The sequence below is a fragment of the Xyrauchen texanus genome, chromosome 28, assembly GCF_025860055.1.
Source record: "Xyrauchen texanus isolate HMW12.3.18 chromosome 28, RBS_HiC_50CHRs, whole genome shotgun sequence".
Lineage (NCBI taxonomy): Eukaryota > Metazoa > Chordata > Actinopteri > Cypriniformes > Catostomidae > Xyrauchen > Xyrauchen texanus.
Genome location: NC_068303.1, coordinates 25,161,298 through 25,188,412, shown reverse-complemented (window position 1 = coordinate 25,188,412; position 27,115 = coordinate 25,161,298). Strand labels below are relative to the sequence as shown.

Below are 27,115 nucleotides of genomic sequence, written 5' to 3'. Positions count from 1 at the left end.
TTAAACTACTTCAAAGAGTTCTAATAAAAAAATCCTCCACACGCAGCAATGACAGATTTGCAGATCCTTGGCATTCTAGCTGTCAGTTTGTCCAGATACTCAGGTGACATTTGACCCCACACTACATGTAGCTCTTGCCATAGATGTGTCTGTCTTGTCGAGCACTTCTCACGCACCCGACAGTCCAGCTGATTCCACAAAAGCTCAATGGAGGTAAGATCCATAACACTCTTTTCCAATTTCCTGTTGTCCAATGTCTGTTTCTTTGCCCACTGAAATTTTTTTATTTTTGTTTTTGTTTTAAAAGTGGCTTTTCTTTGCAATTCATCTGATAAGGCCTGCACCCCTGAGTCTCCTCTTTACTGTTGTACATGTAAATGGTGTTGAGCGGGTAGAATTCAATGGAGCTGTCAGCTGAGGACATGTGAGGTGTCTATTTCTCAAACTAGACACTCTGATGCACTTATCCTCTTGTTTAGTTGTACATCTGGCCTTCTACATATCTTTCTGTCTTTGTTAGTGCCAGTTGTCCTTTGTTTTTGTACACCTTTGTTTCTTTTTTTGCCATATTTGACCTAATATTGACCTTAAGACATGCCAGTGTATTGCATACTGTGGCAACTCAAAAACAAATAATATTAAGCTTCATTTAATGAACCAAATAGCTTTCAACTGTGTTTGATATAATGGCAAGTGTATTCTAGTATCAAATGAGCAATTTAGCATGATTACTCAAGGATAAGGTGTTGGAGTGATGGTTGCTGGAAATGGGGCCTGGCTAGATTTGATCAAAAATGACTATACTTTGTGATCAGTTGAATGACATGTTGGTGAATTAAAGCACCAAACAGCAAATTCTGCACATTATTCCACATTATTGACCACCAGTGTATAATTTCAAATTAATTCTAAAATTGGATTCTTAATTCTTAAATTAGACACAATTTGGCAACAACCTTGGCTATTATACTGTTTCTGTAAATTATAGATTGTAAGATCAATATACCCGTCCTCTGAATGGACTGGTTCAACCACATTCAGGTGAGATCAATAAACCCTGTGGACCTCAATCTCTAGACAGTTACATTCTACCTCCCACTTAAAAAGCTTATTTTAATGATGCACTGCATAATACATGCCACTCACTATCCCTATTTATTGTAAGAAATAATGGGGAATGTAGTTTATCTTTCCCATGACAGCAGCAAGGAGTAGATTTGGTTTTGCACAATAGGTGCAAACCCACAATTTCTTGGCAGAGAAACTACCAGAAATCATCAGAGTCGAGCAGGTGGGAGAGAATACTTTTTGAGTAATTATATACCATGATACACAATGCTTTTTTCCTAATTTGATTTAATTTGTCCTTCATATGGTAGAACGAGGTTATTGGAAGTTCTATTCCAAAGTTTTGGCCTTTTACTTTCTAAATAAGTCAACACATCACCTTTATTTATGAATAGAGCTGCTTACTGACAAAATGCAAGAAGCAAATGACATCCAACTCAATACTGTTCAAGTGGTGAGTGGAAATTACTTTCCCAGTGCAAATGTCTAATAAGTTACAACATATGCTAACCATTTAACTTGCACGGGGCATTTCTATGCAATCCAGTTAAACCAATGAGATTTAAACTGTCGAATTTTTAGATTGTATCTGAGTTGTATACAGCTGTATAATGTGCTCCTCATTTTAACATATTTTCTTCTTTCCACAAATACCCGGTGCCATTGGGTATATTATTTGAATTTGGATATTAATTTGTAGCAGCCAAACATATTTTGAAGTACGTAAAAGTGAAATTAATGTGAATCTGGAGAGCTCAAAATGCAATGTGCTCAGCACACTTAAGCAAACAGAACCTAACTAACAGCACATCTGTGACTCTAAGCACGAGATGGAATCGGTGAGTATGCAAAGAACATCACTGAAAACACTGTGTGACTGAGCGGGGCCGGGTCGTGATTGTACACACCAGGATCCTTATCAGGCTAATTAAGCCTCTGAGAGGGATAAAAGCCAGCTGAGGAAGGTGGTACGAAGAGAGAGAGGTCGTTTAAGGTCAGCTGACCGTCATGTGTGTTTGTGTCTTTGGTTTCAGTTTTACATTAAACTATTATTTATATTTTCAAGCCAGTTCTCATCTCCTCCTTGCCCATCTAAATTGTTTACACTGGTTCTGAAACCCGGGAAGGAGGAGGGATATGCCATAGTAGAGTTCTCGCCACTACCATCCACCTGGCTGCCTGGAGGCGGAGGAATGACCGCCGACCGTGAGGGGAGAAGGGGCTCCTAAATGACCGCCTGGGTCAGTCAGGGCTGCTGCCAGGGGCTGAGGAGTCCCCTTCCAGCCACTGAAACATGGCGGGGTCTGAGACCACCGACTGCAAGTGGGGAGGGGCTCACTGCCGACCACCTGGAGCGGGAGAACCGCTGCCAGGGGTGGGGGAGACCCCTTCTGTTCCCCGAGAACACAGCAGGGCATTCCAGGGGATGGAGGACTGCCTCCAATCTGCCCGGGGAGGTGTGGCTGTCCTCCGTTATATGGTGGAGGAGTGGCCGAGGACCAAGCTACGGCGTGTCAGAGAACTGGCGTGTAAGAGTTTTTTTTTTCATCTCTCTCTCCTCTCTCTCTAACACTGCCGCTCCGCGTTGGCCATTTCCCTCTCTTTTAAATTTTACAGTGTTTTTTGGGGGGGTACTACACTGTTGCAGGAAGTACCCCTTATTTTAAATATTTCTGTTTCCCTCCCCTTGTCCCCTCCCTCATCCAGGTAGATGGGGATGACCTGCCCATATACGTCATGCCGGGGTCTCCCCAGCCTGAGAGAACGAGGGAGGAATGTGATAGGATGGGGCCGGGTCGTGATTCGACACACCCGGTCCCTTATCAGGCTAATTAAGCTGCGGAAGGTGGTGCGATGAGAGAGAGATTGTTTACGGTCAGCTGACCATCATGTGTGTTTGTGTCTTTGGTTTCAGTGTAACGGGAATATTGACGGGCAAGGAGGAGGGGAGAACCCGCTTGACAATAAATAATAGTTAAATGAAAAACTTAAACAAACTACTCAAACACACACATGGCAATCAGATGACAGTAAATTATCTCTCTCTCCTCGCACCACCTTCCGCAGTCGGCCTTTATCCCTCTCGGAGGCTTAATTAGCCTAATAAGGGACCGGGTGTGTATAATCATGACCCGGCCCCGCCCTGTCACACACTGAAATCTCCCTATCATGAGCCTCACTCCTGGTACATTAATACCATACAAACCAAACAGAGCTCATCACATATACATTGAAACGAGCAGCAAAAACAGGCTAATTATTTATTAAATCACAGCCCTTGACAGTTTAATAATCGCACAAGGTCAAATCGTGATTGCAATTTTATTTTGATTAATTGTGCAGCCCTTGAATTAACTATTCCTTTAATCTGGAATTTGAGTAGGGTATAATGCAACTTTACAAGATCCTATTCTATTAGTGTTATGTATACCTTGTCTTGTCTCACTGTTGCCCTTTGTTTGTCATTTTTGTCACTTTTGTAGTTCCTTAGTTTTCACTTTTTGTCACCCTTGTAGCTCCATGAGACAATTACTGCTGAATGAACTGTTCTGCAAAAGTGCTCTGGCCACTGCCAAAGTATGGAATGTTTATTGGTAGAATCAGGCCCTAAGAGACAGTGTATGACAGCACATAACTGTGAGACATGAGCAATGCTGAAGCACGTAGCATCAGTTTGCTTACTCAGCATACGCCACCCCTGTTTCCCTCGACAGCTTTAAAATGTTATGCTGCTCTATGCTTCTCGGGTTCTTCTGAACTACTGCCATACAAGTGTCTTACATCCCAACATAATTTAAGTGTGTGTGAGGTAAAGAGAGGGAGAAGTGGACTGGACAGTTTATGTAACGTATATATGTGTTTTATTAATCACTTACAGTAAGTGAGGTCTTAACCATTTCCAGCCGGAGCATTCAAATGTACTTTTTCAAATTAAATTACTCATGACAACATAAGCTAAAAGCACATATGATTGGTTAAGGGGTTACTGGGTGTGAATAATAAATGTATCGTTATCTGCGTCATCCTCCATTTGCCTGGGCGGAGCCAGAGAGGATATCAAGGGAGATTACCTCCAGTGTTGGATTTACTGCTTTAAATTGAAAACTGAGATGATCTTTCGAGGTAAGACAAGATATTTAACATGTGTTGTCAATATTGTCTTTTGAAAGTCAAAACGTTTTATTTACAAAGCATTTATTTTGAACACATTCTGTGAAGTCCTTGCTGCTCCGGCGTTGCAAACGGCGGGGAGCAGAAGGCTTAGAGAGATAATCGCCATAAGAAAAACCATCTTGAGAGTCAGAAGTCTGTCAGACCACATAGACCCTGAGAGTGGCGGGGCATAAGCCTGCTGACGGTTCTTCCTGCAGAGAGTCCAGAACTGAAGCGATCTGGCAGTTAACCGGTTCTGCAATATGAACTTTTAATAAAGGGAAATGCATACAGGCGCATTCTGGGCCATGTATGCACCACCGTGTTCAGCCCCAGAGGGGGGGACTGGGTGATTCGGGGAGAAGTAGAGGAGACATTGCACTGTTCATAGAGGCGAAGAGGTCCTCTTCCGCCCTGAAAAATCTACCCAGATTTGTTCCAAGTGGAGGGAGCCCTAGCACTTAAAATGGTCTCGATAACCTCAGGAGAAAGCCCTGTGTACCTCAGTTGGTAAACAACAGGGGCCAAGCATGAGAAGGTTCCACAATCCGGGGCGGGGATGAAATACAGTCCCCTGTGCCTGAGAAAGAAGGTCCTTCCTGTTCGGAATCGCCTGAGGCGAGCCGTCGATGGGAGAATTTAGCTCAGAGAACCATACCCTGTTCGGACAGCGTGGCGCTATCAGTAGGAGGCAAGACCCATGCTGGCGAACCTTGGCCAAGACTCCCGGGAGCAGAAAAACCGGGGAAAGAAACGCATACAGATGCATTCCGGGTCATGTATGTGCCTTTACGTCCAGACCCAAGGGGGCTGGGTGGCTCGGGGAGAAGTAGAGGAGATATTGCGCTGTTCATAGAGGCGAAGAGGTCCTCTTCTGCCTGGGAAAAATCTCACCCACTACCTCAGGGTGGACTTTCCACTCCCCCGTCGGTATTTTCTGTCTGGACAGTAAATCTGCTCGCATATACGGGCATCCAGGGATATAAACTGCCCTGAGTGACAGGAGCTGCCCTGGGCCCCAAAGAGAATCCAACGTGCCAGAAATTCAGCTGACATGAACGTGGATCTTCCTGATGGTTTATGTCAGAGACTACCGCTGTATTGCCTTCCCGCACCAAGACATGGCAGCCTCAGAATTATTTCAGGGCCAAATATACAGCCATCAACTCGAGACAGTTACTGTGACAACCGAGCTGACGACCCTCCTATTCCCTTTAAGCTGGATGACCACTTAAGGCCGCTACCCAGCCCATCAGGGAGGCGTCTGTCATTAGCAGCCTGTGACAACAAGACGCACCTAAAGTGGGACCCAAGATAAGAAACCGCGGTCTAAACCACATAGAAAGGGAACGAAGCCCATGGCGCGTAACCCTTATTAGCCTAGGGTATTTGGCCCTTTGAAGAAACCCCCCTGGCTTTGAGCCACAACAAAAACAGTCTCATGAGCAGAAGGTCCAGAGGGATCACCGAGGATACAGTCGGCCTGAGACCTAGTACAACCTTGACCTAGCCTGACTTCGCTCAGGATATTCTTAGTGGACTCGATTCTAGCAGGAGACAGTTGTGCCCGCATTGTGATCGAACTCCATACGGTCCCCTGAAAGACAGTGTTCAGAGTGGGAGAGAGGACGCTTTTCTTGGCGTTTAGCCTCAACCCCAGAGAAACTAGATGAGCTAAGAAGATATCCCTGTGCTGAACTGCCAGTTCGCTAGATCAGCCAGTCATCTATATAATTCAGAATGTGGATGCCCCGGAGTCGCAAAGGAGCTGGCGCTGCATCCTGCATTTGTGAATGTACGGGTAAAAAGGGCTAGGCTGAATGGAAGAACCAGATACTGGAAGGCTTCGCCCCGAAAGCGAACATCAGGAACTTCCTGTGTTGTGGCAGAACTTCTAAAAGAAGAAGTGCGTCATGAGATCAATGGTGACCAGCCAAACGTGATGTTGGGCTTGTGACACGATAGTCTCGATAGGCAGCATCTTGGGCTTGAACACCCAGACTGGGCAGTTCAAGCCTTAAGAGCTAAGGTCAGACGCAACCCCCCACCCTCCTTGGGAACCAGGAAGTATTTGCTGTAATAACCTGACTCTCTCTCTGGAAGGGGTACACGTTCTCCCCTTTTTTTTTTGCAGTTCGTTCCACAGTAGACATGCCTGATCCGGTTTATGGTAGTGGAGACCACGCTGTTGAAACGGATTTAATTCTATAGCCCTTTTCTACTGATCTTAGGACCCACGTAAAATATCTGGCAGAAGTTTCTACGCTGCCAGGTTCTCAGAGATGGGTATATTTTTTAATGTTGAGGGGGTGTTGAGTGTTCTGTGTCCTGGATAAATGCAGAAAGCAGAGAAACACCCAACTTTTTGATGGGAACCTCTACCTCCCGAAACACCGAAGGTGGCGGGAATGGAGAGGTTTCGTGGGGGTAACGGGAGGGGCGAAGTGGTGCACGCGCCCCGTCGCGAGGAGAGCTACCCCCAGAAGACTAGGCGCAAGGCCATCAGGGTTTCTTTCTTTTAGAAATTGGGGTCCTGAGGTCTTGCTTTTGGGGCTGTTGAGGGCGACGAGACTGTCCCCAGTCACAGCAAGGGGGAGCACGACTCGCCATGCTTTGTTTTCGAGCCTCCCTTCTAACAGGACCGAGGCGGGTCTGGGTGGCCGATGGACCCGCCCCCTGAGTGCAGCGAGGAAAGAACTGCCCGAATGCTTCCTCGTGGCTTTTCGCCTCCTGGAACTTGGAGATAACCGAACTCATAGCGTCTGCAAATAGACCAGAAGGCAAAACCGGGGCATCAAGGAGTAAAACTTTATCCTGGTCCTTGATGCCCGATAGTTTGAGCCAAAGGTGCCTCTCCGCGCTGTCCAAGGCACGGAGAGAGAAAGATCTGTGGCTCGACGAAGCTCAGAAAAAGCTTGCTCGTCGAGCGCAGTGCCCGCACTCCGGTCCTCCAGCAGGTCAGCCTGGTAAGCCTGTAATACAGCCACTGTGTGCAGAGCAGCACCAGCCTGACCTGCTGCTTGATAAGCCCTCCCTACTAAAGTGGAGGTCATCCTACAAGGCTTTGTGGGGAGAGAGGGATTTTTAAAAGACGATGCTGAACCCGGCGAGAGATAGCCCGCAAGCGTCTCTTCAACGCATCATTGAATAGTGTCTCAGCACCCACGATAGTCGAGTATAAAGATGTCGAGGGTACGTGGACACGGGAAGTATATGGGTTCCTCCATGAGCGAGAAAGATCTTCATGGAGGTTATCAAAGAAGGGAAGGGACAGATGAGGCATTCCCTTCCCCTGTTCACCAGACAGAAATCTATCTTCCAACTTGGAGGGTTTGGGGGCCTCTTGTTGGTGTGGCCAGTCTAACTGAAGTCTGGCCACCGCACGCGTAACCACATCGAGCAATTCCTCAGCTGATTTGCTATCACAGACGGAATGCTCGGAGGTGGGTAGAGATTCAAGGTCCCCTCATAAACCGAAGAGGCGCCGGAACGTGCTTCGAGATCATAGGAAGGACCAGCTGGCTCTGGGGAGAGAGCGAGGGAAAGGGAAGAACCCGTCTCCTGCTCGTCAGCCAGATCCATGCGAGAGCCCCACGAATGAAGTGTGGGTGCTGACTCCCGGAAGTAAGCAAGGCGAGCGCGAAGCATTCTGCCTGAAAGCAGATCGCAATGCTCGCACCCGCCCCGCTCCAACGCGAGAGCAGCATGCTCTTCCCCCAAACAAACAAAGCAAAACTAATGCGTGTCCCTCTCGGCAATAGAGCGTAAACAAGGGAACACGCATCGTTTGCTCTGATTCTCAGTCATTCTCTCTCTATTTATATATATATTTATAGAAAGCAGAGAAAGGAGAAAAGGTTCACTGTGCACTGCCTAACCAAATTCTAACTCCTAGCAGAGGAAAGAAAGTTTGTGACAGGCTTGTGAGACACACACAGACAGAATGGGCTCTGAAAAAAAATTATCTGACGACAAGCTGGTGACGCGTCTATTAATAGCCTGGCCACAGGTGCATCCAATGATCTCACCAGCCAAGGCTATAAATTCCAGTCAATGTTCATTGACGTGTTACACACATATTCACAGCTGGTCACAATGTAGGATTGTTCCCAAAGCGCTTTTCTCAGTGCAGCATCCTAGTGAAGCTTTTTGTAAAGGAAACACTTCATACACAAAGACAACATGCAATATATTGGACAGTATATTGACCACTTCACACTGATGTGTATTTGACAGGATGTCAGCAAAGACATAATCAAAGATAGCTTTGCTGAACGTGATGAAGATCATTGTACTTGGCAGCACTGCAGCAGAAGGTTCCACTCCAGCCGACGTGATCATTGTCATTGAGGGAACTGAGGTGCTGGTTGGATGTAAAAATCTCACTAATGCGTGTCTTCTACTCATGGGTTTAATTTACTCCCTGAACTTCAGCTATCCCTCAGAGCTGATAAGCACATTGGAAATGTTTCCAAAGATCTTTCTTGAGCTGAATGTTCTAAAATGTTCTCAAAAAGTTCACTCTTTGCGCACTAAGCTACTAATGTAAGTCTTTTAGTTGTGGACACTCAATATTTGTACTTTTACACTTTGCTTTGTGCAGAAAGTAATTGTGTTCTGAAAAGTTTTATTTCAAGTATTTTAGTGAAAAAGATAAAAAAACTAAAGCGATGGGGAGAAAGGCAGATAGATCCAGATATAGGTTCTATGAACAAAGATGTAAAATTTGGACAGTTGTTTGGGTGTTGTTTCATTCTACCCTTTCTCGTTTATCCTTTGACCAAAATATTAATGTATTTAAAGATATATTTATTACTGTTTTTTACAGTTTTAAAAAATGAATATAAAATATTTTGATGTAAAATGTTGTCTGTCAATTCATGTTATTTGCTTTTGTTCATATTAACCACAGTATCATTATTGATACTACAAAAATTAATACAACTAATGTTGAAAAATCTTAGGCACAATACATCGAAATGCTAGTACATTTAGCTGTCTGCATGGCTTAATTCAGTGCTACATGGCTTGAGTAGTGTACAAACTAAGAGTCAGTAATAAAAGTCTCAAAGAATTGTGTGTAACCTTTACTTGAAATTAAGGTTTGTTAAATTGACTAGCAATTTCTGCGTGGAAATTGTTTCCTAGGTTTTTTCAAGTAAAACCCACTCCAAATGTTTTTCAGTGCAGTTTGGGCTCTGTTTACTGGTGTTGTTCTCCTTTTCTCCCTCTCTTCTTTCCACAGGTATTGCAGTTGTTGAGCATTTATGAATTTATATATATTCTGTTCCTGCACTCTTTATTATAAATGTATTTACTGTAGATAGTTTTAAAGTTTGATTTTGTATATTTTGCTGTGTAATTTGTGTGTAATTCTAATGTTCAAATTAAATATAGTGCGTGTTTTATTGAACACATAAAATTTATATTTCAGTGTTTGTGTCCTTTTCAGATGCAATCTCAATTTATTATTACAGGTGCTCAAAAGGAGTATTTGAGGAGTGGTCATGTGAAATGTATCTTAACATGTATCTTAATATATTTCTAATCTGTCTGCTATTCTACATTGCCCACAAAATTATGCATATTTCATAGACTCTAAGTGTCCCTCTAGGTTGTAATTAAAATGCTTGAAAATGCAGTTGCCTGATTAAGTATGGTGGCCGGAGAACATTTTTGTAAAAATTGCTGTGTGAAATCTTATTGATAAAGGATGATTATACTTAAATAATCGTACATATATTTATATAATTTGAAAGCCCTAGTTCTTCTCTTCAAAATGGTATATAGAGTTCAGGTGTGTGATGTTATATGAATATGAATATAATATGAATTTTGATATGAATATGGAATTTTCAGAATTTTGGGCTCAGGCTGGAAAGGTAAAAGCCCAAGCTCCTGTCCTATTAAAAAAAGACTCACTTTCTCTTCTAACACACATATAAACTTAACCTTAACAACCATGGATCCAAGGACTTATGTTAAAAAGAGGAACAAGGCAAATTTACACAGACAAGGAGAAGAAAAAGAGACAAAATAAAAGAAGTGTATGGAGTAGCTCTATAACAAAAGTCCCAGATCAGTACATGGTGATTAGCCTAATAATAATTTCACAGATCTATTCTAAATCCAGTCCCATTCATATCATGTATTAAACCTTGTTTCACCAGCATCGTAAAAAAAAGGTACAGTATACATACTGTAGATCCGGGATTAACACAGATTTATACCTATGTTATGGCACACTGTGAACAGGCAATTAAACTCTGCATAAATCAGCTCTAATGCAATCATTATGGCTCATTACTGCAATATGTCTAGGCCTACTTTATCATAATTTAGTAATAGCTGAATTTGGCTAATGCAGTTGCTCAAACAAAATACCACACAATTCTCCATGCTGTAACACTGTAAAATAAATCCACCAAAACAAAACAAGGTCTACTTCCCATCTGCTGTCATTTATTTGTACAGAAAACAGCATGACAGAAACTGGATAAACCAACCAAGTGCCAAACCAACAGAAAACACTGGGTTACTACAGGTCAGTCAACATTCAATGCTGCCATCTACTACAACAGTTCTGAAATCAGCAAGTACTCTAATGCAGAGCTAGTCAACTGGCAGCCCGTGGGCCAAATTCAGCCTGCCAATCATCATTGTCTGGCCCTCTGAAATACCAGAGCATTCTCTGTGCAAAACTTAGTGTTCATAGGCACGAGCCTTAGCAATCAGTGGTGAGTTTAACAACACTCATTGGCATGTGAAACAGCATTCGTTCATCATCAGTTCTGCAAACTGGGGTAAGCTTTTCTAGTGATAGTGAAGTTACACTGCTTTGCTAAACATGGATCACACCATTTAGGTGAGCAATTTATAACATCTTTTTCAATCAAATATTTTGCTATAAAAATGCTGCTTCAAATTTTTTTCCATTAAAACTGCATCTTGTTTCATCTTGGCAACAGAGAGCATTCTCTGTTTCTTAGCGGTGCATAGTAAACACACATAGATCTCACATTCAGCATGTCTTCTGAGACATCGGCTTTGGAAATAAATAAATAAAGGCATCATTGGCAGGTTATGCAGGTAGATATGAATGGAGGTTTACATGGAGACAAGAAAGTCTGTATCGCCATGATCTCGAAAGAAGCATATTTTATTACTGTCTCTTTAATACAACAACACACGACAACAAGTGAATGATTTACTTTTTTACTAGCTGCTGACATTTGAAAATTATCCGACATTGGCACATAATTCTGCTGTACATCCTGTGGTTGTATGATTGTATGAAATTCTGGTATTATAACCTTCTAGTTATTTACACTATGGTCAATGCCAGCAGAACTTTTTCACATTCGCCAGAAATGCAGCTGCTGCTTATTTCCACTTTGCAAAATAAGGTGGACAGTTAAGGTGAGAATTTTGAGTGTTAATTTGGGACGGGGTGATGCTATATTTTCATACACACACACACACACACACACACACACACACACATGTTGTGTTTCCATGTTTTATGGGGACTTTCCATAGACATAATGGTTTTTATACTGTACAAACTTTATATTCTATCCCCTAAACCTAACCCTACCCCTAAACCTAACCCTCACAGAAAACTTTCTGCATTTTTACATTTTCAAAAAACATAATTTAGTATGATTTATAAGCTGTTTTCCTCATGGGGACCGACAAAATGTCCCCACAAGGTCAAAAATTTCGGGTTTTACTATCCTTATGGGGACATTTGGTCCCCACAAAGTGATAAATACACGCTCACACACACACACACACACACACAGACACACAAACACATACTGTATATGTATGTATATATATATATATATATATATATATATATATATATATATATATATATATATATATAAAAGAGTAAGTTTTATTTTATATTGCATTTACAACTATTTTAATCACATTTAAGCATCTAAAAATTATTGAGTGAAAAATTTATGACAAAAGTACAAATAATGTCCTTTAATGTCATGAACTTGCATGCAAAATAATACGAGCTGTCCTGTTTGAAATTTCATGTAAACTACACATTTAAAAAGTGCAGTGCGTCATAGCTGTCTGAATGTGATCTGCCTGGTCCAATTTACCTCCGTGGGTGCGGAAATAAAACATAATAAAAACATAACATATAACAAAAACAAACATTTACAGTGACAGAAAAAAACACCTCATGAGCATTTTCACATAGTAAAGTGCTGTAGACTCACAACATCATCTCTTGAAAAATACTTTCTGTGCTCCCACACGTAATACATTTTGATCGACTCTTCTTAGTACACTCTACTCTAATACAAACAGGAAGTTAGATGACAACATTTGAGTGGATCGCAGAAAAGTGGCGGGCTGAATAAGGTGAATACAGCTGTGAGTCAGCCCTGTCAATCACGAACAGCATCAACTCAGTTTGTTCTTTTGCCAATGATTACCTACACAAAAATTTGGCTCCTGCACTGGCTATTGTGTGCAAATTCACAATATTTTTCACAATAAACATTTTTTTCTAATGGAATAGGATGATACTTTATAGAGAAAATGGAAGAACGGGCATTTTATCTATTTTTTTCCAAAAAGAAAATTACATTTAAATGCATTCTTAAGTAAACAGTCAAATGTGGGTTGATATTGTGTGTGGGCTTTAGCAGGTCTAACTGTTTCTCCTCAGTTTTAATAATTTTCAAACAACAGCCCTAAAATGTTAAAATGAGTATTATTGTTTTTTCTAAGTAAAGATGATCAAAAATGATTTGTTATTTAAGAGTATAAGTCATGTTTGTTCTTCAGCCAGATCTTATGAGGGAATTTATCGCCAAACCTTAAAAAATGATAATTCAATATACAGTATACCCTGTGACAATTTTAATATGATAAATGCACAGTATTAAGGGTGTTTTTTATGTAGCATTTTACTTGCGATGAATGTGCTAGCTAAGATAATACGGGAAAAAATCTGACCCCGCCAAGTTTTCATCTGGATAATCTGCCCCCGCAAGAAATTAGTTGAAGAGCCCTGCTCTAGAGTCAGCCTCTAAATTACATATTGTGTAAACAATGTTTAGTCAGTTTTCCAATTAAAACTTTAAAGATGAAGTGTGTAATTTCTGCACCATTAGCAGCACCAAATGAAACTGCAAAAGTAATGATTGTTTCCAAATAAGTTTGCAAAACATTCCTTTCCACTCTGTCCCCCATTTGCAGGGAGTCCCAAGGAGTGTTTTTTTTTATATATAACATGATCTATAGCATCCTGCGCATGAGTGCCACGTTTTGACCCTTCCCATTGCGTTCAGAATCTGCAATAACCTTTTGCGTTCATGGGTCAATTTTGACCCGGTGGAATTCAAGCTTATAAATCATTTATAAACTATGGGTTTTCATCTACAACTATTTTAAATCATTAATACGTTCTTAACTGTTCATACATGTAAAAAGATTGATATTTTTGGCATTTTAACGGACAAATATAATAGTTATTAATTAATATGCAATTTGTTTTAATAATAAAGAATAGAAATTCTTTACCATTTCAATATATATATATATATATTAACAAAACCAGTGTGCTACATGACAACTTTTTTTTATCAACATTTCTTTGAAAGTTTATCTAAATATAACATAAATAATTTCTAATATGAGTATTATTAGTAATTTCAATAAATCTACATAACATCATGTGTAAAGCCACAATTGATGCCCGGGTCAAAATTATGAACACAAATATTTTTTTAATGGTTATATCTCTTAAACAATTACATTTAAAAATCTAGAAAAAAAAATAATACATGTATTTTGATAGTCTTGACTAAGTAACAAAGTTTGGTTCCTGTACTAAAAACTATACGGTATTCAAAAATGACCCGAACACAATGGGAGGGTTAAGATGTGTTTCAGGTTAAAAGCACTTAAACTTCCAAAACAATCTCTCAAGACACCTGCACTCTTGTTCAATTTGTTGCACTGCCTAAATGTTATTTTATAAAAAACAATTTATAAATATGTTTCACGTAAGAACCCATGTTGTCTGAATGTCCTCTTCTAGTTGTATCTGCCCAGTAAACTGGGATAGGAGGAAGCATGGGCAGCACTAGGGGTAGGCTACCAGGGCTTAAGCACCAAAAGTTTTTATTATCTTGTGGTGATGTCAAAAGTACCAATACCTCAGCATCAAGTTAAGATACTAAATATATATATTTATTTTTCACATAGCATGCCAAAGCAGCTCATGATCCGAACTGCAAATAACACACTGTTGTGCTCTACACAGAAAATATAGTTATAAAATGGTTATCAGGAGTGAGTTATTGTTAAGTGTTACAAACATGATCATCATGAAATCATATTGGTATGATGCTGGTTTAATCTAATGCAGTCTTGTAGAATTATTTCATTACAGCCAACACAATGAGCTCTAATCATTTTTAAACATCATTATTTAGTGGAAGGGGGAGGACGATGAGCCTGAGCTTTGTACAAAGCTCAAACAAAACAAAGGTTTTTGGGTGTTTGTTCGCTGTCCTTTTCAGCATATTGCGGCGCCTGTTTTGTGGTCCATTCTGCATAACATGGCGGCTCATTGCTGCTTATCACGGCCCATTCGGCACGTTTCGCGGCCGAACCATCGGCCCGCTCAGTTCTCCCGATGGCCATTATGCCCCTGATCGGCCTAAAAGTGCATCGGCCCACCAGGAAAATGCATGGTATGCCAGATTACCAGTCCAGCACTGAGTGAAAGTGCTTTAATGAAAGATCTGTCCTTTTGTTCAAAATGAGTTACAGTTAATGTCACAAATTTGCTTATTTGATTATTGATCACGAAATTGTGTGGAATCTTAAATATGTCATGAAATAAGAAATGACATACATTTTAAAAAATTATATTTTCGCACCTGCATTCCAATCTACATCTTGATGTAATCCTTCCTCATGATCACGCAACGTGTTTTCATCAGCTAAATGGGAGTATGACGAGACTCACGCTGCGCATGCAAGCCCTTCACGCATCAGAAGCCAATCAACTATTTAAACCTTTTTGGTGAATCGGATCTGCAAAATCCTAAAACTTTATTTTTGAACCCCATGATGTGGTTTTATGTTTTCTCTTTTAATCATTTAATTAAATTTTTGTGTGTGACCAAGGCTTAAGGAGTGTGTACCTGTATGCTGGTTTGGAAATAACAAGGATTACTAGTGGTGTTTTTCGTATTACATGTAGTTCTGACAGTAAAAATAAATAAATGAAACATGGAATGTAGGCTGTCATCCGCACAGCCTGACTGAAGTGAAGCAGCGCATCTACTCACGTGATTAATGTAGAGGTATAACTGCCAATTAATTTTTCAACAGTTCTCAGCAATATAGCTTTCCTGAACAACTGTGTTATGAAATGAGCTGTTCCATCCTTCCATGCTGACTCACAGCTGTTTGTCAGCCTCCTGGGTGCCTTTCGCTTACTGCTTCAACCAAATGCTATCAGTAATAGCTTAGTCACAGCTCATCTTACCTGCTAGCACTGTGTATCTCTATTGGATTACTGATGTAGTTGTTCAGCATTACTGCTGGAGTACCTAAGGTTCTTTGGAGAAGGTACTATGAAGATAATGGCAAGAGACTAGGCAACCAAGAGCAAACAGTGGTGTTAATATATGTTTTGAGGTGTTTTAAAGCCTGTACACAAGTATTAATGAATATGAATTAATCTAATGTAGCAGTTCAGAAAGAGAGGAATTGTTTCAGGAAATGTTTTCAAAGATGCAGGTCTTGTTGGGAAATGATGCAAATTCTATTATAGATAGAAAGCCTGCTAGGGCAGAAATGTGTAATATATCAAATTGTATAATGTTATATGATACCTATAAATGTGTCTGCAATGCTTTCAAACAGCACTTAAGGTTTTTAACATGCCTTGATTGGTCTAAATGCAAAAAGCACTCTCCTACTGCTGTTTTACATGTATTCCCTGTTAAAAAGACCTGCTTAGACCAGCATAGCTATGTTGTTGTCATATTTATGTGTTTTGTTCATGTTTTGTTTTCATGTATTTTATTTTGAAAGTTTATTCCTGTTTCATTGCCATGTCATGTGATCTGTTCCCTCATGTGATCCTCTCTTGTTTATGTGTTTTGTTCTCATTGGTTTATGTTCTGAGTCTTGTTATCAGGTCTGTTATGCCATTGGTTCATGTTTCATTGTCTTATTATTAGTTCAGTCTTGTTACTGGTTGTCTTGTTTACTTGTTACCCATGTCTGTGTATTTAAACCCTCATGTTTGCTATGGTCCTTTGACAGGTATTATTTTGTGTAACCAAGTCCAGTCCAGTTCAGTTGTTATGTTTTGAATGCACGTTTGTTGAATAGCGCTTTGTTAATAAACTGCACTTGGGTTCTTCACATCACCATCATCTAAGTCTGCCTGTCATTGCCTGCCAGAAATAATGTTACAGTTGTTCTCTAGCAAAACTTAGCTGATATTGCTAGTCGACCAGCATGGTCATGGTAGGGACACAAGCACACCAGTATCTAATGCTGGGACCAGCATCAAAAACATATGTTGGCGACCAACATTGCTGGTCTTTTCAACGGGGTTACATTGGATACCTTTGTAGAAAAGTGACTGTCTGAGATCCAAGCAGTCTACATCAGTAGTTCTCACTGAATTTAGGTGGTAATCTTGATTTCATTTTTAATTTAAAAAAAAAATTAATAATTAATCTTTTTAAATAAAAAAAAATGTGCAAATTTCTGCAATTTTCCTAAGTATGAGTATTTTGCATTTTTTTCTAATTTAATAGTTTATTTTTCATTACAAATGATATTATCAGTATAACAGTTCGAATGAAAAATTTCTGAAAAAAAAAACAGATGATTATGATAATATATAATCTTGATCATGCAAGTGAATTTAACCCTCTTTGTCCGTGGGGTCGACAGACATGCCGGCACGTCCTGCTGGATTTTTTTCGTCATTACAGCGGAAACAACATAAAATTCTCAGTCATTTTGGGGCATACAGATAAGTGTAAGACATCATTAGAGACTTTAAAGTGTCTACTTTTATTTTTGTACACTCACAATAACAATAAAACCTTGTGCTTATGTAAAATAAAGAAAATAAAAAGGGTGAGCTGTAAGCAGTTTCTGGGTTCGCGAGCATATATCTGATACACGTAAACATTTTTTACTGAAACTCCACAAATACTTATCATATAGTACATGAAACATATGTCTAAAGAAAGCTTAAAATGTCTACCTTTAAATAAATATTCTCCTGCAATGTAATCTGTATGAAACAAAGCGATGTACAGTTTCACCTGGCTCAGCGATTTATCTCTAATGTGATCACACCCACCAGCAGAGCATGCCATTCATTCTCTAATGTTCTGGGACGATCAAATCAAATGGTATATTAGAAAATCAGCATATTATTAGGATTTCTGAAGGATCATTTGAAACTGAAGACTGCAGTAATGATGCTGAAAATTCAGCTTTGATCACAAATTGCATTTTACAGTATATTCAAATAGAAAACTTTTCTTTTAAATTGTAACAATAGTTCAAAATATCACTGTTTTTACTGTATTTTGGATCAAATAAATGCAGCCTTGGTGAGCAGAAGAGACTTCTTTTAAACGGTAGTGCAGGTCTTTATGTAAAGAAAATGTATAGCCAGATTACTTCTTTTAACTTAAAACTTGATTTTGATCATTAAATCTCCTCACATCCATCCTCTTTCTGTCACATTCCTCAGTGATGGGCCCAGGGGAGGGGTCTTTTGTCTCCTCAGGTGTGAATTACAATCAATATTCATTATAGTTCATGCCTCCTCGCATATGACCTTTCTAACCCTAAAAGTGTCTTACAAAAGTTCAATTATTTTATTGTTTTGTATGAATGAGTGATCAGGATATTTTTCACATCATTTTGTAGCAAAAACTCTAGGCTACAAGATCCCATTCTTTAAAGGGCTTATTCCAATGACTTAAAAGTTTAGTTTTAGAAAAACCTTGCATAAACGTTATTTTCTCAAAACTACAAACATGTACACACATGTTGCTCACCTATTGTACCAACGATGTACCAAATACCCATGAGTATTAAAGGGGTACATACCAAGCCTTGGTGGATTCAGGTTGTAACCAAACCTCCATTCAACAATGCTTGGTTCAAAATGGGGCATTGGATGTAAATAATCAGGTGAGGGTGAGGTGTGTGCACAGGGTTATATATGACTATCCTGTAGTGACGTCACTACTCTATTTCAGGGTCAAAAGCCTCGGCTTCCCCTGCCCTTAGGTACATGGGGATGTATCTCTGGAGCAGAAGCAAGACGAGATTCTTAAGCGTGTATTTGACCAAGTGAGAGTAATTGATGGTCAACGCCTTCAGCCATGAATTGCACTCACATATCCGGATGCAGGACAGATGCAGGAAGCTCAGATAAAAGAGGATACAACCCAGTTGTTAATACCAAAGAGCCATCGGGAAATGTTGTTCCAGGCCAAAATTTTTAACAATGTTGTGCCTATTCTGATGGCAGGTCATTTAGGACAGGGGAAAACACTAAACCATCCCATGGCCCATTTCAAGGCCATTGCACCGTCTTCTATTGATCGAGGTTCCCACTGACAGAGTTGGTATGGAATGGTAAGCACACTGGCATCGCTTTGTGTTGGTTTTGATGGACTACACAATGCGATATCTGGAAGCAGAGCCAAAGCACAACATCTCAGCATGTTGTGTTATGGAGGCACTCTTTCAAGATTCTGAAAGAAATCCTCACTGATCAGGGCACTAATTTCATGTCACGTTCACTACGCGAGCTGTACGACTTATTGGGTATTCATTGCTGGCAAGCCAGTGATTACCCCTCCGCATGTCAATGCTGGCACACGAGCCATAGGTTGCCTACCCCTGGTCTAGATAGAGCATTCATGAAGTATGGAAACTACTTAATGGTACTTACATCCCACCATCATCATGGCCACAGAGAAGATCTTCTCCCCGTCCGTAGTTGGAGCAATGTTTCCAAATCCAATGGTGGTGAGGCTTGTCATGGTGAAATAGAGAGAAGATATGTAGAGTGTGTGCTTACTGGGACCACCTTCCCACTGGCCAGAGCCACTGGCATTATACCGGTATGGCATACCAATGCTAATAGCTAATTGATAAAGCCAGCTGTCCGTCTTGATGCTGTTGGTGTCCTCATCAATGACCTCACAATCACCTATGCTGTACCAGATGCAGGCCAGCCAATGTGCCACCAGGCCAAAGACACACACAAGTAAAACTAATACAGCAGCACCATATTCCAGATAATGGTCCAGTTTGCGTGCCACTCGACCCAGGCGGAGCAATCGCACCACTTTCAGTGAGCTGAAGAGGCTGCTTAGACCCTGGTGAAAAAAAAAGAAGAGTTTATCAACAGAGATGGTAAGAGCATAAGCTATTACTTGGGTTGGATATCACCATCTACTTCATGATACTGTACAATACACATCACAATACATATGTTTGTATGAAAATACAATAGAACATATCAGAATGCATCACAATATCATAATTTGATCATCACTGAAACAGCTGCAAAACATGAGAGAAATTCTGTCCAGTACCACAGATCTGACCGCATGCCAGTTTCAGTGTAGGCTTATTTAGATTACCAATTTTGCATTAATTGAAATGTAGAAAATGCTATAAATGAACACAAAAACTACTTTGCAAAAAATGTATTCAATTATCTCAATTATCAATGCAATATTGTGAGAAAAAGAATGGTGATATATCGATATAAGATCGTTTAAGCACAGCCCTAAAGAAATACTAAGAACATAAGAAGAAAAATAATAACCAGTGAGAGTACTGTTATTACCTACAGCTTCAAGCTTCTAGACAATGGCTAAGAACAAACATATACACTAGACAGACACACAGACAGACAGATAGATGGATAGACGGATGGATGGACGGATGGATGGACGGACGGACGGACGGACGGATGGATATACACATACAGTTTAAAGGCTTAGTGAACACAGATCAAGACATACAAATATTCAGGATTTCAAGATGAGATCTCACATGTTCTTCCATTTCAACATGAATAATTCCAGGTTAATGGGTGTAGTAGATCCACACAAACCTGCTGTCTCAGCCTATAGCCGCTTTGATCTTAAACCTTTCAAAGGAGGAGAAGGGGACATGCACCAGATCATACACCTCTACTTTACACATCGAAGGAGAATCTTAGGTTTTTATTGATTAGGCCAATTATTTTAAGTTTAAGAAGATAATTCAAGTATGATATATGTTGTCAAGATTTGGCATGCTGGATTTTAATGTAATCTTCTTTGGCTTAGAAAGTAAAATAAAGAGGAAGCTTTAAATGAGCTATGCCCACACACTTGCACTGTATCTCTAATGTATAAACAAAAGCTTAAACATTGCTTGTCAACTTTACCTGATCAGATTACAGGTCTTGTAATCTGGTCTTGAATGGACACTACAAAATTTCATTTTGGTCAATATATTTACTGAAGTCAATATACTGTTCAGTATACATTTCATTTTCAATAACATTGAACATAAGCCTATTTTATTGAACTTTTGGAGCTTCTAGAAGACAAAATGGAATGTCAGGTTCTGTGCACACACTTGATGGAATTCACTTTTTAAGAAGGCACAGTGAAAATAACGGGATGAGATGAATTAAGTATACCTAATTGCTGTATCCTCAACAGATTTGGAGACAGACTGTCAGCCCAGAACTGTTTATAAATAGTGGCTGTGATGTGTACCTCACAGGTTTAATTAGCATCCTCCGCAAAGGATTTCTGCTTTTTTGTTCCAGCAGTCACGTATGTAATCAAAAGGCTAATTTCTCAAACATATTTTATGTTCCTGAAAGAAACATTTTCCCTAGACACTGACATGGAGGAAGGAAGGTAAAAATAGATGTGTTTATTCTGCGATATTGCATGAAGACCTAGGCTTTTATTATGCTAGCAATGAAGCGATGCTTATATTGCAAACACAGTCAACTCTCCAGGCAGTGCAGCTCCTAGTGGATACTTTTCCAAGTAATTTATCATTTTAGGGGCCTCAATCTAATTTGCATCTGCGCTTATTTAGCATTCAGTGAACCATAACATTATTTTGTCTTTGTCTTTGTCTGTAAAGGGAACCTGAACCAAACAGATGAGTAGCTGTGAAATTGTTCTGTTTACCTGACTATTATATGTGAACATTAGAAGGTTATGTGTGCTCATAACTCAGTTAGATGAGAGGACCCCAGTGTTGTATCAAGGGATAATGGAATCGAAATTTTAATAGCTATTTATGAAACATGCAGTGTGTGCCCGTGTGTCAGGACAAGGGGAATTATGCTTGTGCTGTCTAATTTGAATTGACTCGCATCTAAAATCACTTAAGATAAACAAACACACTAAGGGGTGCAGCATTCAAAGCAACATTTGCATAAATTAGAGAGCCATTAGAGCTTCTCTGATCAGCACTGAAAAGGGGAGAGGTTAGTGCTGTCGTACAAATGAGAAATTGGGGCCAAGGAACTACAAACAACACAAGAAAAGAGCAGATAGGTGCAGTTAGAAAGAGAGTGAACTTACAGGCAGCATTGAGTCCTCTGCACGTGTTGTGTTCCGTGGAGAGTGGGCCGCAGCTGGCAAGTGGCCCACTGCAGAAGGGTCTGCAATGGGATCCTAAGTCAGAAAGACAGAGGCATATATTTCACTTTTAAAACACCATGGCAAACTGCACTCGCACATGCTTCTAATAATAACCAAGCTGGACATTCAAGAGATCCATTTACAGTTATTAGATAAGGACAGCAGTACACTGAATGTGTCAATTAAGTATTTAGTATGAACAAAACATACTGTATGCAGGCGGGACATGACAAAACATGACGCTAATTTAAAATATTATGTTTTATCTAACAATCAAATGTTCCATAACAACAATGGACATTTTCTTTGTTTTAAAGGAATAGTTAATCCAAAAATGAAAATTCTCTCATGATTGACTCACTTTTAAGCCATCCCAGATATCTTTCCATCTTCAGCAGAACCGAAATGAAGATTTTTATAAGCACATTTCAGCTCTGTATGTCCATACAATGTAAGTGAATTGGTGCCATGAGGCTGCTGGCTGTTTGATGGTCCAAAAATCAAATTTAGGCAGCATAAAAGTCATCCACATGACTCCAGTCAATCAATTAATGTCTTCTGAAGCAAATTGAAAGGTTTGTGTAAAAAATAAATAGATAATTAACCAGTCAACCCATCATGGAGCTATCGCATGACATAAGCATGATGGCACGTTCACGTGAGAAAATGGAAGCACGTGTTTTGTTTACCACAGAGGAACAAACGTCATGCGAGAGTTGATTCATTTCAAACAGCAAAATAGCGCTAGGGGGAAGCAACGATTTAAAGTTAATAACTTTAATTATCTATTTGTTTCTTACACAAATTTACCGATTTGCTTCAGAAGACATTAATTGATCGACTGGAGTTGTGTGGATTGCCTAAATATGCCTTTTGGACTGTCAAAAAGCCAGCAGCCTGATGGCACCCATTCACTTGTATTATATGGACCTTCAGAGCTGAAATGTGCTTATAAAAACCTTCATTTCGGATCTGCTGAAGAAGGAAAGACATACTCATCTGGGATGGCTTAAAGGTGAGTAAATCATGGGAGAATTTTCATCTTTGGGTGAACCAATCCTTTAGCAGGCAAAAAGGTGTAAAAATTTGAAATGGTTAAAAGACGAATAGTTAAGCCAAAAATTTGTTCTGCCATCATTTCCCCAACCTCATATTGTTACAAATCCAACTTTGTTTCTTTCATAGAACACATAAGAAGATATATTGCAAAAAGTGTGTACTGCTAATTTGGATACAACATGAAGCATACAGTAACCAAAAAGGCTGTCAAGCTCTAAAAAAGAGGGAAAAAGCAACATGAATAGAAGCCATTCGATAGTTATGTTTGAAAAATGCACACCCAGGCCACAACCACTGTACATCTGCCCTCCGGTCGCTGCCGCTACTGTGTGAGTGTCTGTGTTCATTATTTCTGTCTGGTCAGTGTATTCTTCCGTTGAATGGGAAAAAGCAGGATCAACATTCTTAAAAAAATGTATGGAAGAAAGTTATAAGAATGTTATGCCTTTGAAACAACATACCAGTGACAGAATTTTCAGTTTTGGGTAAACTGACAGTGAAGTTTTTCAGATTTTTTCACTAGCATCACCTAACGGAATTGCAAAAATGAAAAGAAAAAAGTTAAAACAGGTTTCCTAAATACTCCTGTTTTAAGTTGGTTAAATGCAAGAGTTGACCACTCATCAAGGTGAGATTTTTATGGTTCCTCTGGAGCAGACTACTTGAGAACAAGCTTTTCAACAGCCCTTGAAAGGACGCAAAGCAGGGGGGGCTCACGCTGTGGACTGTGTAGGCCTTAATAACACAGTATAGTGATGGGGACACTATACTGTAAAAAGGCACCGTCCTTTGGATGAGACGTTAAACCGAGGTCCTGACTTTAAAAATCCCAGGACATTTCTTGAAAAGAGTAGGGGTATAACTCTGTGTCCTGGCCAAATTACCCCATTGGCCCTTATCAAGCATGGCTTCCTAATAATCCCCATCCAATTGGCTCTATCACTCCTCTCTCCTCTCCACCAATAGCTGGTGTGTGGAGAGTGTATTGGCGCACTATGGCTGCCGTCGCATTATCCAGGTCAATGCTGCACAGGTCGACGGTTGAGGAGAGTCCCCTAATCACTATGTAAAGCGCTTTGAGTGTAGTGTCAGAAAAGCGCTATATAAATTTAACATTCATTCATTCATTCATTCAAAGCATCTCCTTGTCAGTGGCACTTGCATGCTCCTTGCCCTCGTTGGGGGACGGGGTGGCGATATCCATCCATTTACCACTCGCCAGTGTCAGATGTAATGAGAGACATAACATCATCCCCAGCATCAGAACCGCCAAACGCGATGAGGTTGTGCGCTCCTGCAGAGGGCCGAAGCTCGTCATGCATATACTGTACCGGCACAGGCACAGTACATGGAGATTGAGGGGCTCGCGGGGCATGTGCTGGCTCGAGGTCCACCTCGTCCTGCTTGACCTTGCAGCCCCGCCGTGCCTCCTCATGTGATCCCTCGGGAGTCACAGAAGAGGTGGGTGGGAGGGTGCGGGAGGCTGAATTCGTACCTCAGAACGAGGGTAATTTGCAATCAAAGCGCCTTGAGACTCATGCCCTCAGAGTGAGGGCAGTCTGTCTCCATGACAGCTGCCTCTGCATCACCGTGGCCCAGATAGCGAACACAGCGGGATGTGCCCCTCGCATAAGGAACACTTACGGAATGACATCTTTAAAAAGATGTGAACACATAAGAAGCTCTTATAGCAGATATTGCAATAAAGTATACTTAGGCCAAGCGCTGAGTGGAGTAGGTGTATCCCTGAAGCGAGAACCAGTTCACCAACCAAGCGTCTAACGGCGAAGTGTAGAATGTCCGCCGGAACACTGCAGGGGAGTGGAGAGTCTTCTAAACTTGTGAAGATTCTGTCCGCTGACTTGTGTATTTCAACAGCAATGAATATAGTGGGCTTATGAATCGCTGTCTTGAAGGAAGTAAATTCGGAGAATTGGTGTTTTCGTGCCCGCTTATATACCAGACAGCGTCATGCCCTGAAGGGCGGAGCTTTAACTCCATGAGCAATCATAGAATTTTATTGTAGAAGGTTTTCCCTTAGGTCATCGGAAAAGGAATTTCCCATATGCATCAGCATGACGCAATGTAGAGTGTACTGAATTGTAATGGAACTGTGCTGGTCAAGCCAGTTTATAGTGGCTTTTCCTTACATGTAAAATGTTATTCAATTCTGATTGTCCACTGCCACAGCAATTAAATATTCAACAGTCATTAGACTTAAGTTTTGTTTTAATTAGCACTTCTCATTCAGATTTCCTTATTAGTTGGACTATTGCCTCAAGTAAAATAAAACTAAATAAAATATAATAATAAAAACAAAGAAGCTTTATGCTCAAAATACAGGTGTTTAAGAGTTTATACTAGCACACTATAATTTGATTCAAGAGCACTAATCATGCAAACATATTTTTTAACCACCACAGCTTAAGTAAAACACAATATCCACTCATTTGGCAAATGCCAGGGTTGCCAGGCCTGCATGACAAAAATATCCCAAGGACCAGTCAAAACTAGCCAAATTACTAATAAAACTAGCTCAAAAACCAACCCAATATCAGAACTCAAAATAAACCACTCAAGTAGCTAATACACTTTTTTCCAGTCCCTATAATGCACTTTCAGGTTTACCCCTTATTTTTAGGCCTATTGAGCACACAAATGCAGAGCTCAATAACAATTATTATGTGTACAGTGTTCAGATGATTATAAACACTGAATAGTTTTCAATAATCCTGTTTATAGTTTCTGCTCTGTCACTACTTGCATTGTAAACATAACTTTAAATTGATCAAACTTATTACATTTAGTTGGCATATATGTGCGTGCTGAGGGAACAGACAGCAATCGAGTACATACAAAGTGGCAGAGACAAGAAAGCATATTGAGTACTTTTACATGTCTTCACACTTGTATTGCTGTGAAGCCCGTGAATCATTCTGAAAAATCTGAACACACTAATCAATGTAGAATGATCCGCCAGCAACTGCCAAACACAACGCAACTTGTGAGAGAGAAAAGTGCACTTACACTTGAGTGTCTGTGTCTGCATGCGCTCTCTTTGCACCCCATTTGCGAGCACAACAGCAGCTCTATACAGTTGAAGGCATATGTGCGTTTCTTGCTATCGGATCATTTAACCAAGTAAATGAGCCAGGGTAGAGTCAGAGACCTAATGTATAAAACATGTCAAAACCCGCTGAACAAAAAATCAACATGCAGACACAGTTTAAATTAGCCCAATTCCGTTGGGAATCCACAGACTTGGCAAACATGGCAAATGCTGAATCCTTGGTGTCAATATACCAAAGCAGGCCTAAGCATGGACAGTCATCAAAAACAAACACAACTGATATTACAAGACCTCTTATTCTTCCATTGAGAGAGCCAGTCCATCCTAGTCTCTACTTTAAAGGCAAATCTACACAGGCTCTGGAATTCAACCAGCGCAATTATCACTGAACTGTCTTGCTGGGTTGAAATAATTTAGGCTAATGCCCAGTGCTGTAAGCAACCACTGATATGGAAAGAGATGGCAATAATGGATATACCTTTCATGTCAATAGAGTTTCAGCAAGTAGAGCTAATATAGAAATGGTGGGGGGTCTTGTTAAATCACGCTTCTTTTCAACTAGGAAAATAAATCGGTACTGACACACAAAATTATGCACACAAGCAGCATTTCTGTCCTCTCAGTAAGCGATAGAAATCCATACTGGAGAAATTCTGTGCCAACAGTAACCACAAACTAGATCAATAGATGAATAATCACCAACTTTAGAAACATGGAGGAGGGTCAATTATAATGCAAGAGCTAAGCAGAGGAACACTCCATAAACATTAGATCAGTTGTAATAAAGAAGATTTATTGAGTTGTGCCTTTTCACTGGGGTTCATCTGCGACCATTGAGATGTATGTTATATCTGATCAAATGGATTGTAAAACAAATGTCACACAAAAAAGTTTTGCTCAGCAATAATTTGAATGAAAGACATAATGCACACAGTAGATTGTTTGAAGGTCTTTTGTTGTTAAATCATCCTTTCAAGCCACTAAAGTAATCAGTAAAGTAATTATGACAGTAGAGACAACTAAATAGGTAGAGATTCAATGCTGATGAAAC

At 40.1% G+C, this 27,115-nt stretch overlaps 1 protein-coding gene across 1 annotated transcript in view; it reads right to left on the bottom strand.

Moving 5' to 3' along the window:
• Positions 1 to 27,115, bottom strand: part of LOC127621820 (potassium voltage-gated channel subfamily H member 5-like) — a 134,693-nt gene that overhangs the window by 64,654 nt on the left and 42,924 nt on the right. Inside the window, exon 7 of the mRNA XM_052095565.1 lies at positions 19,217 to 19,646. Within this exon, the coding sequence (XP_051951525.1) occupies positions 19,217 to 19,646 (430 nt within the window). The remainder of the gene's footprint in view (positions 1 to 19,216; positions 19,647 to 27,115) is intronic.